Source organism: Schistocerca americana, chromosome 1 (assembly GCF_021461395.2).
Source record: "Schistocerca americana isolate TAMUIC-IGC-003095 chromosome 1, iqSchAmer2.1, whole genome shotgun sequence".
Lineage (NCBI taxonomy): Eukaryota > Metazoa > Arthropoda > Insecta > Orthoptera > Acrididae > Schistocerca > Schistocerca americana.
In genome coordinates this window covers 542,686,684-542,705,687 of record NC_060119.1, presented here as the reverse complement: position 1 = coordinate 542,705,687, position 19,004 = coordinate 542,686,684, and the positions used below count along the sequence as shown (strand labels likewise).

Genomic DNA, 19,004 nt, shown 5'->3' with positions numbered 1-19,004 from the left:
ATGCGGATGACCTCCTCCTGTTGGTTGGCGGCCGCAGCCGCGAAGACATAGAACCAAAGATAGAGACAGCGCTAGACAAACTCCAACAGTGGTGCCACGCGACAAAAATGACGATATCGCCCAGCAAATCTACTTACCTCCTGCTAAAAGGACATCTCATTAGAAATCCGACTGTCAGAATAGACGGTTCACCAGCTCTTAGACGACGTGAGACACGCTACTTAGGAGTCATCATTGATGAGAGGTGGAGTTTCGGCAAGCACATTGATACCGTCACCCAGAGAGCCCTTCAGATATTGAACAATCTCATCTCAATAGGTCATAAAAGATTCCACCTTCCGTCACACTTAATTAGATTATACCACAACAGCATCTTAACTTCAGTCGTGGGTTACGGCTCGGGAGTCTGGGCACACAGGCTCACGAGGGTGGTGCCCGCCATGGCAGTGAGAAGGGTCCAGAGAAGCATGCTACTAAGAGCTGTGGGTGCCTACAGAACATCTCCAGGGGGGGCCCTGTTAGTCATAATGGGGCTCTGCCCCCTGGACATCAAAATAAGGGAACAAGCGGCCTGGTACTGGGCCAAAAGGGAGAATTATGAAAAGATTGTAGATATTATGGGTATCAGATTGGGCGACAAAAGAGATATAAGGATAAGAGGGGAAGAACTTTGGCAAGAGACCTGGGCTGCAGAAGAGGCTGGACGACGAACCTTCCAGTTCCTACCAGATGTGAGGGAACGTCTGGGTATGAGGTATTTCGAGCCTACACGAGGTCTGATTCACTTCCTCACTGGCCATGGACCCTACCCGACATACTTATGCCGATTTGGGAAAAGGGCGACACCAGCGTGCGACTGTGGCGATCCGGAGGGAACACCCGAACATGTTGTTTACGAATGCCCTCTCTTCAATGATGTTGCAACTACACTACGAGACAGACTTCCTAACCATGACACGTATCAACTGCTTAGACGTGAGGAAACTTTTCAGACACTAAACATCTTGGCAAACGAGGTATCTCGAAAGGTCTTAACCGAATATCTACGAGAGATACAGTAAGAGCAAGGAACTAATTATTACCGATTGTGACCTAGAGCCCTGATCCCATACCGCCTGTGCGTGGACTGGCCAACTCCACCCGAGTTGGAATCCGCCATGTACGGGACTAGGGGGAGCAGGGACCAACCACCGACCATGACACACCAAATATGACGTAGGATAAGTTAGTTTGTAGGAATTAGTTATAGGAAATTAGATTAGGTACTGCAGCGATTAATAACGTCGTGGCCTGCCCAGTGCCAGGGGCATGTTCTTCGGGTTTAGCTCGAAGAACAAGGCATATTAAGTAGGTTTATATTTTTTACTGGCACACATGTGACGCTGCAGGAAATACATAAATTAAATTAGATACAGGAACTAGAATAAACAGTAGATATAGAAATTAAATGCCCATTGTTGTTAATGTAACTGTAGCTCACTATTAAATTAAGAAAAAGCTGCACAATTAACATAAATGTATATTATTTAGGACCCACTAATGAGTTTTAGGTAGTGGGTTAAATTTGTATAATTATTATAGTTATCAATAAAGATTTTTTTTTAAAAAAAAAAAAAAAGATCGAGGGGACTGATGACCTCAGATGTTAAGTCCCATAGTGCTCAGAGCCACTTGTTGAGTCCGTATGTTTTCGAAGGAGATTGCGTAATGAAATCGGTTAATTGAAATGGCTACTGTCACATGATAAAAGCTTTCCTTCGACCTAAGATAAACAAGTTTGTTGGAGACCACAAAGAACGAGAAGTCTTCTTCCAACACGGCGGAGCCACAGCTCACAATTCTAGGCGTTCTCTCGAAATCTTGAGTCAGCCGTTTCCTGGCCGTCTTCTCTCTCCGCGGGCAGACGTCGCTTGGCCCCCCAAGGTCATCCGATTTATCACCTTACGATTTTTTTCTGAATGCACTTAATGGCTCAACTGAACAAACATTGCCCCACAACCCTGAAGTACCCAGGAAGTGGTTGCCATTGCACCGGAAGTGACACTAAGAACTATGGACAACTTCTGGGAAGGATTTGTCATACTGTCAACAATGAAGAACGCCTATTAAAACCACTAAATGTAAAATGGCATAGCATTTGTTGTTCATAAATCACAGTATTTTCTCTGTATCTTTCTTTGTTTGTAACTGTCTTTTTGTAATACGGGAGATCTTTCTGTGGGTCCTTTACATCGTTCAGTTAAGTCTCTTTTTCAACGATACTAATTTTATCGAATTCCCATTTCATCATAGAGAGACCCTCAGTTTCTGGCAGATTGGCGGCAATTTGATGTCACTGTTCAATTCGTCTTTTGAGTATTATGTCACGTATCGCACCACTAAGATGTGTAAGGTGAACGTGATGTTCTGATTGTCCTAGTTTACTTATTTTTGAGTCACTGAAACCACGCTGTTGTATGCGCTTATGCCAAGGCACGAGCGAATGTGCTAGGAACATAAGAGGGAAGTAATAGGGTTGATTTAAGATCTTTGTAATATCCGAATCCAGGATATATTTATGTTTACCCCAACAATGGCTTCATAACTACCACGTTCTGGTGTAGTTGTGATAAAATAAAAAAACAACTGTAGCTCAACTACTTTGCAGATTTGGAAGATACGTTTCTCAGAAGCTCACGCTGTCGTGGAGAACTCGGTTGATAGCACTAAATTCATGCAAACTGCAGTTTGTCGTCACGTATTTCATTATCATGTAAATTGCTACAACACGATTAAACAGCTTAGTCATACCTCCGCGTGTTTGCATTTAGCATCATAACCAGCGAATTGACACACTTTTCAAATAAGATACCGTTTAACGTGGTGGCACAGTTATTTCTCTTGAGACGATCCAACCTCCTGGGAAAGACAGCGGTATAAACAGACGCTGGGCCTCGAGTGAAGAGAAAATAATTCCAAATCTCCTTCTGACCGTCCTGGTCAACTTTTCTTATGTTTCACACATTATTTCAGATGAATCTTGGGATGCCTCTTTCGAACAGACTACTGTCGGATTCCGTTCCACTCTCTAACTGAGCCTGCGCTCTGTCTCTACTGACCACGTTGCGAAGTGACGTTGAACCATTGCCTTCCTTTCTTGCGATACACAGAGGACCATCGAAGACTCACAGCTACTATGATACTAGTGATTTTGGACTTCGCACCCAGCAGTGAGTTTATCACGACTAATGTGTGTGTGTGTAATGGGATATCTGTAAATTAAAGTGTTCAACTAGTTTTCGCATACGAATTCCACATTTTTAAGTCTCATTCCAACACGATTAACATCCGAAAATTTATACTGTTTCAAGCATACCGAAACGAATAGTTGGTATAAGTGTTGCAGATAACACTTCACACAGATGCGGTTTGTTAATCAAGCCGAAAATAGGAGGAAGCAGTGACATTAAAACACGGGAAAAACCTTCATCTTATCAATTTGCGAGAACCCTCAACACTCCAAAAAAATTCCAAGTACAGTTTCGGAAATTTACACACTACTTAATCTAACTTAAACTAACTTACGCTAATGACAACACACACACCCATACCCGATGGAGGACTCGAACCTCCGACAGGGTGGAGCCGCGCGAATCGTCACAAGGCGCCTTGGACCGCGTGCTACCCCGCGTGGCAAGTATATTTCACACAGATCTTCTTCAACAACTGGTCATGTCCATTTATAAAATATTAAGGTTGGTGCGTAAGTTCCTATCGTTTTTGTCTTGCTTGTTGGTATTACGGTTACTTTGGAATTATTTATCGATTGTATTTTTTATTATAGTTCATTGCTGTTACCTGACTTTACACATTATCATTTTGTCATTTTGAGATAGGGTGTGGAGCTGTTGACGCTTGAAAATGGGAGTGTCAATGGAGACACCGGAACTTCTACATCTACATCTACATGATTACTCTGCAATTCACATTTAAGTGCTTGGCAGAGGGTTCATCGAACCACAATCATACTGTCTCTCTACCATTCCACTCCCGAACAGCGCGCGGGAAAAACGAACACCTAAACCTTTCTGTTCGAGCTCTGATTTCTCTTATTTTGTTTTGATGATCATTCCTACCTATGTAGGTTGGGCTCAACAAAATACTTTCGCATTCGGAAGAGAAGGTTGGTGACTGAAATTTCGTAAATAGATCTCGCCGCGACGAAAAACGTCTTTGCTTTAATGACTTCCATCCCAAATCGCGTATCATATCTGCCACACTATCTCCCCTATTACGTGATAATACAAAACGAGCTGCCCTTTTTTGCACCCTTTCGATGTCCTCCGTCAATCCCACCTGGTAAGGATCCCACACCGCGCAGCAATATTCTAACAGAGGACGAACAAGTGTAGTGTAAGCTGTCTCTTTAGTGGACTTGTTGCATCTTCTAAGTGTCCTACATTGAAACGCAACCTTTGGCTCGCCTTCTCCACAATATTATCTATGTCGTCTTTCCAACTGAAGTTGTTCGTAATTTTAACACCCAGGTACTTAGTTGAATTGTCTGCCTTGAGAATTGTACTATTTATCGAGTAATCGAATTCCAACGGATTTCTTTTGGAACTCATGTGGATCACCTCACACTTTTCGTTATTTAGCGTCAACTGCCACCTGCCACACCATACAGCAATCTTTTCTAAATCGCTTTGCAATTGATACTGGTCTTCGGATGACCTTACTAGACGGTAAATTAAAGCATCACCTGCGAACAACCTAAGAGAACTGCTCAGATTGTTATCCAGGTCATTTATATAGATCAGGAACAGCAGAGGTCCCAGGACGCTTCCCTGGGGAACACCTGATAGCACTTCAGTTTTACTCGATGATTTGCCGCCTATTACTACGAACTGCGACCTTCTTGACAGGAAATACGAATCCAGTCGCACAACTGAGACGATACCCCATAGGCCAGCAGCTTGATTAGAAGTCGCTTGTGAGGAACGGTGTCAAAAGCCTTCCGGAAATCCAGATCCCCTGTCGATAGCGGCCATTACTTCGTGCGAATAAAGAGCCAGCTGCGTTGCACAAGAACGATGTTTTCTGAAACCATGCTGATTACGTATCAATAGATCGTTCCCTTCGAGGTGATTCATAATGTTTGAATACAGTATAGCTCCAAAACCCTACTGCAAACCGACGTCAATGATATAGGTCTGTAGTTCAATGGATTACTCCTACTACCGTTCTTAAACACTGGTGCGACGTGCGCAATTTTCCAGTCTGTAGGTACAGATCTATCTGTAACCGAGCGGTTGTATATGATTGCTAAGTAGGGAGCTATTGTATCAGCGTAATCTGAAAGGAACCTAGTCGGTATACAATCTGGACCTGAAGACTTGCCCGTATCAAGCGATTTGAGCTGCTTCGCAACCCCTAAGGTATCTACTTCTAAGAAACTCATGTTAGCAGCTGTTCGTGTTTCAAATTCTGGAACATTTCGACATATGCTGCTGTTTGACTTCAGTAGGGCGGTGAAGGCAGCTGTGGTTGCCAGAAACATTTGCGCCGTGTATGGGGATAACGCCATTGGACAGAGAAAGGCAACAAATATTGTTTTTTTTTTTTTTTTCGTTTTCAGTAGGACCGTTTTGACTCTTCACGTTCAGGAAGACCTTCGAGGTTGAAAGAATATCGTTTAAACTCAATAATCCACAACTATCTACGTGTAGAGAACTTTCAAATGTGATGATGGTTCAAATGGCTCTGAGCACTATGGGACTTAACATCTGAAGTCATCAGTCTCCTAGACCTAGAACTACTTAAACCTAACTAGCCTAAGGATATCACACACATCCATGCCCGAGGTAGGATTCGAACCTGCGACCCTAGCAGCCGCGTGGTTCCGGACTGAAGCGATTAGAACCGCTCGGCCACAGCGGCCGGCAACAAATGTGATGAACTGTGATCGTTCCACCATCGTGCATCCTTTGAATGCAGCGGGAAAGATTAAAAAATCTGGTGTATGGGTACCGCATGCTCTCATCCAAAATCATAAAAACCAACGGGTTGCTGCATACGCATCTCTGCTTGCTCGTCATCAATTGGCTCGTGAACAACACTGGTCATCCCGGTGCTGATTTGTTATTGGTGACAGCAAATGGTGTCTCTATGCTAACATAAGGAAAAGAAAGAAATCATCGTGCCCAAACAAAGCAGCAACTCCCCATACAAAGACTCGTGCGCATCCACGGAAGATAATGTTACGCTAGTAGTGGAATAGCGGCGGTGTGGTGTACTGCGAGTTTCTTCCCTGAGGTGTAACGACCACTGCCGACATTTATTGTCAACAATTGAGACGTCTTGCAGACGCAGTCCAAAAACAGCGACCAGGAAGACTGCGTGAAGTGATGCTACTCCTCGATAACGCCCGCCCGCATTCTGTTAAACTGACAAAAAACTATACCGGAATTTGGTTGGGAAATCATTCCGCATACACCTTATTCACCTGATCTTGCGCCCCCAGATTTTCATCTTTTCTGCTCTCTATCGAAGAACCTTCAAGGACTTTGGTTTTCCAAATGAAAGTGCGCTCTGACCATGGCTCAACGAGTTCTTCGCCTCAAAATCACGTTATTTCTACAATCAAGGAATCTAAAAGGTACCTCAGAACTGGCAGACTGTCGTAAACAGTGCAGGGGAATATGTTATTAATGACTAAAGTCTATGTTTTTTGTATGTGTTTATTAAACTTGTGGAAAAACGCTACGAACTTCTGCACCAACCCAATACGAAATGTTAGGAGCGATCAAATCAAACTGCATATATATATATATATATATATATATATATATATATATATATATATATATATTGGCACTTTTGAGGTAGCTCCTCCTTGTCTCAGCGCACAGTAGGGCTTCTAAGGTACGAGACACAACTGCAAAATGTAAGTTACCGCATCACACTACAAGTTCTGCAATTTCATTGCAAATTGAGGTATTTTTTTAATATCCATCTATCTCTCTTTCTCGGAAGTTTTATGTTATTAAAAACAGTTTGCATAACAGGCCGACCTGATGTCCAGTAATTATGGCGATAGCATTACTGCTTTATAGACGCAAGATTTAGAGAAACAGGGAGAGAGATGATAACAGTATACAAGTAGCAGAGATGAGATTTTTGAGGACAGTGAACGATGTACAAGAAGAGATTTAATAATCAATGAAGACATTCGAAGTGATTGAATGTAAGTGCTTCTGATGAGGAGGTACCTGAATACAAAGAGAGCCGGCCGGAGTGACCGAGCGGTTCTAGGTGCTTCAGTCTGGAACCGCGCGACCGCTACGGTCGCAGTTTCGAATCCTGCCCCGGTCATGGATGTGTGTGATGTCCTTAGGTTAGTTAGGTTTAAGTTGACCTGATGACCTCAGATGTTAAGTCCGATAGTGCTCAGAGCCATTTGAGCCTATACAAAGAGAGATGGAAACGACGTGTGAGTAAAAGTGGAGGTGAAAGGCTATCGAAAAAAATCTGGAACTAAAAACAGAAAGGAAGCGGAGAGGGGAGGGGGCATAATACAACAAAGGAGGGAATCTACTTAAGTTATATCAATACGCCACAGGCAGATGGCTAAGCCTTGTATGTAAGATGACGACGACGATGACAGGAGCAACGTGAATGATTTTAGCTAAAGGCCATAATTTGTGGAAAAGTTTTAAGGAATCCTTTATTCGAAAGTGGATACAGAATGCCTCTTGTCATACGGACGAGCGAGCCACGTGTACGACAGGGCTTTCGGTTTCGAAGAAGATAATTAAACGAGAAAAGTTTTTCTGCAGTTTGCAACCGCTGGCGCTGCAAGTAGCGTACACGGGTGTGGCGCAAGGAGTTAACAGTGTGTAGCGGATCAGGCGTGAGAAAAAGAGGTGCCGGCGGCAATTTAATTAACTGTAAAAACAGGTAGCCGCGAGAAGTACAGGCGTGGGGAGACGGGCTGCACAGAAACCGCGAGTAGGCCGCAGGTGGCCTGTCTGGGAACGTAAACAGAAGCCGCCGCCGGCGAAGAGGGGCAGAAGTGCGTCCGGTGCGGTGGGGGCGGGGGGGGGGGGGGGGGGGGGGGGGGGGAGGCAGAGTGCACAAGCACGCTCGCTCATTCACCGCAGGCACTGCCGACGCGGATCTCGGCCGATGCGCCACCTGGGAAACTTCCTGCGTTTGTCGACCGGCCCGTCCACGAACAGCAGCTGTACCGAGAACTGGACAAGTCGAGAGGGATCAAAGTTCGCGCCCTTCTCGGCGCGAAGAGTAAACTTCGCTTCTCCGAGAGGAAGGAACTATCGGCGTGCACATCTTGTTTGGTAAACATTTCCTGCTTTGGCCAGAGGGGGGGAGGCAAACAACGGGTCTTGACCAATCGGGGTGACTGGCCAATCAGCTGCCCGGCGTGCCGGTACGTCGTCACAGCAGGCAAGCGCAGAGGCAAACTATTCCACGAGTGGAGTTGAAGAGAGTGTAAGGGTGTGCTACCGTGAACACGCGACTGAGTAGCTACTTTTCTGCAACCAATATTCTGTACTCGCACAACGGCATGGACTACCAAAAGTTTCTAGTGTGGGCTTTCCTTTGCTGCTAATTGTGGACAGACCAGTTGCGACCACACAAGTGAGGAGGGCAAAGGTGTGCAAGAACTTGACAAGTACGTCGAACACTTCAGTTGACGCACGCCTACTTGCGGTTGCGAGGGTAGTCGATCCGTCATTCGTTGTTTTGCCGGTGATACGTGACTTATCGGAGGGTTGTGGAGACGGCGGGTGTGAGCAGCAGTGACGTCGAAGGTCCCGGCGTAGCGGTGCCAGCCAGTGAGCCAGTGCTGCTGGGTTAGCGCGGCCGGCCGAGTCAGGGCAGTGCGTCCACGTGAGCGGGCGCGTGTGGTCGCTGCGTGCCGAGGGAGGGGAGCAGCAGCAGCAGAGGCGAGGCAGCTGAGGACGCCGCGCGCCAGTGCCGACGGGCCAGCCATGGCCTCCTACCGGGACCTGCTGTTCGACTGGTCAATGCTCTGCCAGGAATGCGTCGGCTGCTGGACCCACGAAGGTGAGTGCCGCAACGCGCCGCCATGCGTATCCCTTCTGTCTGTTGTGCTGACACTGAATGGCGCACGTGTGCGCTCCTGTGCTTGCCGTATATCTGTTGACAGTTTAAAGTTTGTAGTGTCCTGCCTGCCCCGTTTCGGTGATTTTAGAGTCAAAGTTACTCCCTTGTGCACATTCTGGTTAAAGTATATTCGTGAATCCCCATGACAAAAAATTCGCTGTAACGTAGTTCGAAGTCGGTTAGGTGTAGTATGGTATCACGATGTCCCTCTTCCCCCCCCCCCCCCCCCCCCCCCCCTCCCGTACTCCCGAAATCTGATTGAGCTCAAACGTTGTACGAGCGTAGGTTAGCTGCGTAGGTGAAGACCAAGTAAAGGTTGTGGTGATGGACTAACTGATGTTTATGTTCGCACCATATTTAATGTACATATCTTAAGAGAGACTAAAGCTGTGAGTTGAATTCTGAAAAACCTATTTTTGATAAGTATTTTCGGTAAAATCATCTGCTTTGACCAGCCACGTAATGTTGATTGCTACCGTGACATCACCTTTTGGTGTGTATATTCAGTTTTCTTGTTAGTTGGCGATGCCGACATGTGAAAGCAACAAATACCTGTTTGTGATGACACATCGATCTGTTAGCCTAGCTCGACGACTAGGTTACGTTGAAAGGTGTTAGTCTGGTCGTGTTGGCAGAGCCAACTAACGTGAAATTAAAAATGATCTTGTTGTGGTGAGACTAAAACATAGCTCAACAAGTTTGAAAAAATCGTCACTGATGTCACATTACAGCTGCCATGTGTTTTACACCGTTCGTAGCATGTTTCGTAAGTCACTGGTCAAAGTCGACGGCTCGTAACGAATATTCCTGTTTACCCAGCATTTTGATGCTGATTATAAACACAGGTCGCGGATAAACTAAGAAAAATTCACGCGAATTCACTTCGTAGCTTTTACGAAGATTATTTGTCCTTATATACGCGGAAGGGGACCAGTCATAGGCGATCAAAGCCAACAGGGCGATCAGTTGCTAGCGACTCTAACCGCTACACCACGGAGGTTTCTTTCGTCAAACAGCTCGCTCGGTATTGGGAACAGTTAATGCCAAAATAAGAGAAGACGTAAATGATTGTAACACCTTGTTCGGATTTAGCAAAAGCACCAACCGACTGTGCTTGTCAGGCTATTGAATGCTTAATAGTCCTAGATGTTAAAGATTTGGCTAATTTCTTCCTGAGTGTAACGTTCCAACTACTGCGGCGACAGAGATAAGTCTCCCTCCCACGTTTAGTATGATTATCTAAAACTTCGTAAGCCCGCTAAAAATGCGGACATGAAAGGTTGCATCAAGTTGTTGGTGTTGTTGGAGCGCGGCCACTCCACTTCCTCTGCCCTCAAGACTGGTGTGCAGCGTAGCCGAAAGTCTTGGTTCAGTTGAAAGATAACTTACTGTGACATTGATGACTTTTGCTTTTGTATGTTTATCGCGCTGGTAAACTATATTCTGAAACCTAACAAATGTTAAAACAAAATATTCTTACTGTAAAGAACCGTAAAGTGAAGCTTTCCTTTTAAGAAAGCTGTATTACTTGAACATTACAGTAGAAAGAATTACGGGTCTTAACGCCGCAAGTGGCCCTTCACGTACTGCATTCTGCCAAGACGCTTGTTTACATACTTAAATTATTTTTACTCTGCACATTACGTGGGACACACTGCATTCCGAAATAAAAAGATCTTCTCTCAACGGAAATTCTTTAGTCTCTCATACATTATCAGCAAGGTATGTGTAAATGCATAGTACTTGAGTTGTACTGGTTTCTGAACTTTCCATTCCTTGAAGATAAGAACGGGTAGATGCTTAGTCTTAAATTGCTGTTCTCGCACAAATGAAGTGACTAAGAAGATTAATCAGTTTCGGTTTGCATTAGTCTTCGTATCTCTGTGTGCAGAACTCCATAACAGTAACATATTTGTTAATGTAGAGACCTTTGTTCGGCAAACAGCCGACAGAGGCAAACTGTTACTATGTCGGTGACTACTGCCGTTCTCAGGTAAACACAAAGGGGTGAGAGATATGCACTCCCCCCCCCCCCCCCACCCCCCCTTGAACGTTCATAGTTGATAGACATGATAAGCAGCAAAATACCCGCCAGAGATTTATCTGCTAGGTAATGTAGCTTTTATGACACAACCTTATAACTTATTTATTCTTAAAGAAATATACGTTAAATATGGGGCAATCGGAGATCTCGGACGAAATATATAAGAGTATGTTATCACAACGTTTATTACGGGTTCATATTAGTTCGCTACGACAACTCACAACTGGGTTGTCCTCTTCCAAACTAACGTAAACCTTGCGCTACGCAAGAGATTTGGTAAAGTTCTGATCTCTTCTTTGACCTATACAGGGTGTTACAAAAAGGTACGGCCAAACTTTGAGGAAACATTCCTCACACACAAATAAAGAAAAGATGTTATGTGGACATGTGTCCGGAAACGCTTAATTTCCATGTTAGAGCTCATTTTAGTTCCGTTCACCTACGCTCAATGGAGCACGTTATCATGATTTCATACGGGATACTCTACCTGTGCTGCTAGAACATGTGCCTTTACAAGTACGACACAACATGTGGTTCATGCACGATGGAGCTCCTGCACATTTCAGTCGAAGTGTTCGTACGCTTCTCAACTACAGATTCGGTGACCGATGGATTGGTAGAGGCGGACCAATTCCATGGCCTCCACGCTCCCCTGTCCTCAACCCTCTTGGCTTTCATTTATGGGGGCATTTGAAAGCTCTTGTCTACGCAAGCCCGGTACCAAATGTAGAGACTCTTCGTGCTCGTATTGTGGACGGCTGCGATACAATACGCTATTCTCCAGGGCTGCATCAGCGCATCAGGGATTCCATGCGACAGAGGGTCGATGCCTGTATCCCCGCTAACGGACGACACTATGAACATTTCCTGTAACAAAGTGTTTGAAGTCACGCTGGTACGTTCTGTTGCTGTGTGTTTCCATTGCATGATTAATGTGATTTGAAGAGAAGTAATAAAATGAGCTCTAACATGGAAAGTAAGCGTTTCCGGACACATGTCCACATAACATATTTTCTTTCTTTGTGTGCGAGGAATGTTTCCTGAAAGTTTCGCCGTACTTTTTTGTAACACCCTGTATAAGGCATACGACGCGGCTTGGCGCTATCACATTTTAGCTACACTCGATGATTGAAGCTTTTACGGCCCCCTTCCGACTTCCATCCGCGAGTTTTTATCCCAGCGGCTCTTCCTGTTTCGATTTGGCACTCCACTCATCTACATGGATACTCTGCAAATCACATTAAAGTGCATGGCAGAGGGTTCCTCGAACCACCTTCACAATTCTATTATTCCTCTCTCGTATAGCGCCCGGAAAGAACGAACACCTGTATCTTTCCGTACGAGCTCTGATTTCCCTTATTTTATCCTGGTGATCGTTTCTCCCTATGTAGATCAGTGTCAATAAAATATTTTCGCATTCGGACGAGAAAGTTGATTGGAATTTCATGAGAAGATTCCTTCGCAACGAAAAACACCTTTCTTTTAATGACGTCCAGCCGAAATCCTGTATATGTTAAGTCCCATAGTGCTCAGAGCCCAAATCCTGTATCATTTCATTGACACTCTCTCCCATATTTCGCGATAGTACAAGACGTGGTGCCCTTCTTTGAACTTTTTCGATGTACTCTGTCAATCCTATCTGGTAAGGATCCCCCACCGCGCAGCAATATTGTAGAGGACGACGGACAAGCGTAGTGTAGGCAGTCTCCTTAGTAGGTCTGTCACATTTTCTAAGTGTCCTGCCAACAAAACGCAGTCTTTGGTTAGCCTTCCCCACATCATTTTCTGTGTGTTCCCTCCAATTTAAGTTGTTCGTAATTATAATTCCTAGGTATTCAGTTGAATTTACGGCCTTTAGATTTGACTGATATATCGTGTAACCGAAGTTTGAGTTCCTTTTAGCACTGATGTGGATGACCTCTCACTTTTCGTTATTAAGGGCCAACTTTCAATTTTCACATCATTCAAACATCATTCAAACATCGTTTCTAAATCGTTTTGCAATTTGTTTTGGCCTTCTAATGACTTTGGTAGTCGACAAACGACAGCGTCATCTGCAAAACACCTAAGACGGCTGCTCATATTGTCTCCCAAATCGTTTATATAGATAAGGCACAGCAAAGGGCCTGTAACACTACCTTGCGGAACGCCTTAATCAGTTCTGTTTTACTCGATGACTTTGAGTCAGTTACTACGAACTGTGACCCCTCTAACAGGAAATCACAAATCCAGTCACATAACTGAGACGATATTCCACAAGCACGCAATTTCACTACAAGCCGATTGTGTGGTACAGTGTCAAAAGCCTTCCGGGAATCCAGAAATACCGAATCAGTCTGAAATCCCTTGTCAATAGCACTCAACACTTCATGCGAATAAAAAGATAGTTGTTTAACAAGAACGATGTTTTATAAATCCATGTTGACTGTGTGTAAATAGACAGTTTTCTTCGAGGTAATTCATAATGTTCGAGCACAGAACGTGTTCCACAATCCTGTTGCATATCGACGTTAATGAGATGGGCCTGTAATTTAGTGGATTACTCCTGGTACCTTTCTTGAATACTGGTGTGAACTGTGCAACTTTCTAATCTTTGGGTACGGATTTTTCGGTGAGCGAACGGCTGTATATGATTAAGTATGGAGCTAACGCATCAGCATACTCTAAAGGAACGTAACTGGTATACAGTCTGGACCAGAAGACATGCTTTTACTGATTTAAGTTGCTTAACTAGTTTGTCAATATTTACTTCTACATTACTCATGTTGGCAGCTGTTCTTGATTAGAATTCTGGACTATTTTTACTTCGTCTTCTTTTGTGAAGGAATTTCGGAAGGCTGTGTTTAGTAACTCTGCTTTGGCAGCACTGTCTTCGATAGTATCTCCATTGCTATTGCGCAGAGAAGGAATTGATCATTTCTTGGCGCTAACATACTTCACATACGACCGGAATCTGTTTGGATTTTCTTCCAGGTTTCAAGACAGTTTCGTTGTGGAAACATTTATCATCTCGCATTGAAGTCCGCGCTAAATTTCGAGCTTCTGTATAAGGTCGCCAATCTTGGGGATTTTGCGTCTGTTCAAATTTGACATATCGGATTCAGGAGAACGCTATCCCGCAGGGTTGTGTGTTACGTGTCCCTCTCTCTCATGGTCGTCAATGGGATTGTAATGTCTGTTGGGCCTGTGGTTACCCCAGCGTTATATGTGGAAGATTTTTGCATCTGGTGTAGCTCCCACTAGATAGCATCTGCTGAGCGCCGGCTCAAAGGCGCCATCGGACGGACCTCAGCCTGGGCAGTCTCCCATGGCTTCGTTTTTTCCTTCCAAAACGCGGGTTATGCATTTTTGTCGTCCCCGATCCAGAACTTTATTTAGGCAACCAGCTCCTCGATGTTGTAGCACAGTCCCGTTTCTTGGGCATTATTTTTGATAAAAAGCTGACGTGGCTGTCCCGTATTTGCCACCTGCAGACTACATGCATGCAGAAACTTAATGCTCTAAGCCTCCTGACCAACATATCTTAAGGTGCAGACCGTGTTAATCTTCTCCATTTTTTTCCGTGCTCTGGTCTTGTCCAGACTAGATTATGGTAGTCAGGTTTATGGCTCACGGCTCTTTTCCGCTCTGAAAATATTTGACCCTGTTCACCATTGTGGGGTGCGTCTCGCTTTTTGTGCCTTTCGCACTAGCCCCGTTGAGTCCCCTTGCAGAAGCACGGATTCCGCCTCTGTAAACACGTCGGAACCAACTCCTGTTTTCTTACGCAATCGCCATTCGCTGATTGCCTGGCCATCCCGTATAGCCTGTCTTCTTCGTAAACGAGGGATGTCTCACTCCTGATAACCGACCACGGATGGTATTGCCGGTTGGAATGCGTCTCACATCCATCTGTCGGGATCTCCACGTCAACTAACTGGAATCCCTGTGTACTTCCTCTCACGCCCCAACCCCTTGGATGGTGCCTATACCACGGATTAGGACCGACCTGTTCCAGAGTCCTAAGGTTACTGTCGCTCCTATGGTTTTCAGGTGTCTTGTACATTCCATCCTGGCACCATCTTCTACACTGATGGTTGTAAGACGACAGATAAGGCGGGATATGTTTTCACGCCTCCTACTGGCTTAGAACACCATTTAATGCCATGATTATGTAGTGTGTTCACAGCGGAGATATTAGCCATCAACAGGGCCCTCCATCTTGTTTCTGAGGCCTTCCTTCAATGTTTTAATTATGTACCAACTCAATGAGCAGCCTACAGGCTATCGGCCGATGCTATTTTCGTCACTCTTTGGCCTCTGCTATCCATGACCTCTGTGCACTTGGCCGTGCCGCCCTCTCTCTCTCTCTCTCTCTCTCTCTCTCTCTCTCTCTCTCTCTCTCTCTCTCTCTCTCTCTCTCTCTCTCCCCCAAGTCATGTGGGTCCCCACGGAATGAATTGATCGACCATTTGGCTGGAGAAGCAGGTACTTACCCTCATTCCCTTTCACGATTCCATGCTGCGGAATGCGGATCTACGTCAGATCTCCCTTTGCCCAAAAGTGGAATGACATCTGGTGTGCTACTGCTCTCAGCAATAAACTCCGCACGATCAGAGAGTCCACAGCGGTTTGGCTCTTCCTTCTGCTCCTCTGAAGCAGTCCACTGTATTATGTCGTCTTCGCATTGGTCATACCAGGCTCACTCGTTGTTTCTTCTTGCGTAGTGAACCACCCCCACAACGTGGTTGTGGAGCCAGACTAAAAGTATCCCATACATTGGTGCAATGTCCCCTTTCGGCCCTTCGTACTAAGTATAGTCTTCCAGATTCCTTTAATATTAGCACACGATTCACAGATGGTCGAACTGATCCTCAGTTTCCTCGGTGAAAGTGGTTTTTGTTTTGATATATAAGTTTTGCTTTACTCCTGGAGCAGGAGCAGGGACAGGGTGGTTGTGGTTGGGGCCTCTCCATGTTTTCTCGATCTGGGACCCATGAACACGCCCCCTTTCGAAGACTGCTCTTTTATCCCTCTGATTTCCCAGTTTTTGGATTTGGGCTACCCTTTTATGCCTTCTACTACGTGTGTTTTGACTTTCTCGTTTTATAGTTTGACTCCTTTGACTGGATCCGTCCACTTTCAGCGGACCTTCTCTCTTTCGTGTGTAACTGGGTCATCGCGGGACTGAAGACCTCGCTGTTTAGTCTGATAATTCCCCTCAGTTAACCAAATTTATGATCATCCTGTGTATTACTTGTCAAATGTTTGCAGTTACGACGTGTTGACAGCGTTGCTCATGAGCCTCTGCGTACCTGACTCCACTCTCTCAGGGGTCCCACCGTTACTCCGCTAATGGAGTGTTTGTTTACCGTCTCAGCATACAAAAATCTTCCTGCAAGTAAATTGGTAGCCTCTCATTTGTCGCTGAAACCAAATGTGTTCACATTAAGCACACTCAATTGCGACGCTTTAAAACCCTGTTGGGTGTATCTAGTTCCCCAGGAGAGCAGTTGAACGTATTTCCAATATTTTGATATTGATTTTCGGACGGCACACCTCTTTTTTAAATAATTATTACTTTCGAACGTCTGATGTTTTTCCTAGTAATCATGAAAGCGTTTGTATAGTTTCCCTTTATCACGTCAAGCTTTATAGGTTCTGATAAAATGTAGTTAGTGTGTGGCACGGATGTTGAACTGCTGTTGCTCAAAGTATAGCGAACAGCACAGAATCGGTAACAGAAATTCTTTGGGCATTGCTGTCTGCCACTCGGTGGCACTGACGAAGGTGCTTGAACACAGCAAAAAGTTTGCATTTTTGTACGAGATATTCAAATGACCGAAAATAATAAGGCAGCATGAAATCTAAAATGTTGTGTAAACGGGACCTACACATCTTTAATAAGTTACTCTGGGGCACCCGATCGTCATCAGATTAAATTAGGGGCGGGGGGGGGGGGGGGGGGGGGCGAGCGTCAGATTGGTTCGGAAGGGTCATTGACTCTAAGTGTGGTCGTTTCAGCATTATTTGCAATTTGACGCTCCAAAACATTCTTTCTAGAGCCGAGAGATCACTAACAGCCGCTACTAAGCTAATGGTACAAAGGCTATAACATTTTTATGCTCACGTTCCGTACACTTCTTGAATACATGACTGAGTCATTTCACTTAGATACCCTATGTCAAATGCCGTGACAAATGGGTTGCAGGATTTGCATGTAGTATAGATGGAAAATTAAAATGTCTATAAATCTGAAAATGTTAATGTCTGAAAATGACAAAATACATTTAATTCTATAAGCCATCTCCAGTGCAGAATTCCACAAACTTTGCGTAAATGTTTATCAATGTTTCTGCGTACCTGTTTACTCAGGGAATGATTTCGTACGAATGTATCCCATAGTCGTCAATTCTTTGAAACGTTTTCGTTGTTTTGTTCTGCGTTGAAATGGAACTACAAATCCTAGTACTGATAAATTACTGTAGCAAAAATTGTTCCAGAAGTAGAAGGCATTGAGTAGCTGATACTGAAGACTTTGAAACCCCCTGATTAGATTATAACCGCTCATTCCGTACTTGCTGCTATTTCTCTGTGCACAGATTAATTGTACAAGAGACTATATAGGACGTTAGTGTGTGTTTTGGATATGGCTATACATTAGCTAGTAAATCACTTTCATGCACTTTCTTTGGCCTAGAAAAGTTTCTGTACTTCGGAAGACGTAATTAAGAAGTTATTCACCAGGTTCATGTGCTTATAGTCTGTTTGGGAAGTAGTTTAATGGTGTAGGTATCTGTTAGCTTGCTTTGTTAGCTTTTTTACCGATCCGATACTGAAGTCGCCTCAGAATAACAATTCCGTAGGCGGCTTTTAAACTGTTAACAAATCAACTATGCATCGAAAAATGGCAATGCTTTCCAGTTACACACATCACAAGACCAATTTCAATGCAGTTAGTCTACTGAAAAAACGCAGAAGGCACAGAGCACAATGTTGAAGTAGAATCACATAAGGCGCTTTCTATCGCCTAGAAGGTCAGCAAAATATCGTTCCTGAAACACAGGACTTCGTTGGGAAATAAAGAAGTTTCTCATATTAAAATTGATGGCTTATTTATGTAATTACTGTTGCTCCTATTAAAAGGTTAGTATTTTTGTTGACCTTTAAGTTCATTCTGCACCACGAACTAGTTCGGTTTACTAGTAGTCCATAAACAGCAAACTGTACAGAAAGTTATCCTGGGTGTAAAACAGATTGCCAAATTGTGAACGACGGTTTGGGAAAGATATAGTGATGCAGCGCCGACATGGACAGTCATAATTTGGATGATCTCTAATCTGTTTCCTCGACAAATAAGAATTATTGCTAAAAAACCTGTTTACCAGTTACAAAAATGTAGTCACACCACTGTTTTTGTAAAACAGTAATCTGTCAGAACTGCCTAGTTCACACACTATGCAATACAGTCAGCAAGTAATTAAATACGCGGGGAGCAAGTGCTACGGGGAGGTTGGCTAAGGAAAGTAATTCGTGGTGGGCCGCATCAAATGTCAGAAGTTCGACGCCTCACAAAAGCAGCAGCATTTGTTGAGTAGCTTTTGGAGGCCAGCCGAGGTAGGGCGGGCCTTTAAAAAGCGCAGCAGCATGTGCGTGTGTGTGTGTGTGTGTGTGTGTGTGTGTGTGTGTGTGTGTGTCGTGGAGTGCGCGCTGCGTGACCAGTCCAGCGCGCTGGCCGCTGGCCGCTGTGCGCATGCGCGTGATCCTGAGCCTGCGAGCACCAGTTCCAGCGGCGGCCTTGAGACTGAACGCCTGCTCCAGGCGCCAGAACGTGGCCGGCGCCACCTGCAGC

At 44.6% G+C, this 19,004-nt stretch overlaps 1 protein-coding gene across 1 annotated transcript in view; it reads left to right on the top strand.

Annotated features, from left to right (window-relative positions):
• Positions 1–8,936: 8,936 nt before the first annotated feature.
• Positions 8,937–19,004, top strand: part of LOC124605695 (cerebellar degeneration-related protein 2) — a 475,868-nt gene continuing 465,800 nt past the window's right edge. The window contains exon 1 of the mRNA XM_047137567.1: positions 8,937–9,069. Within this exon, the coding sequence (XP_046993523.1) occupies positions 8,994–9,069 (76 nt within the window). The 5' untranslated portion in view covers positions 8,937–8,993. The remainder of the gene's footprint in view (positions 9,070–19,004) is intronic.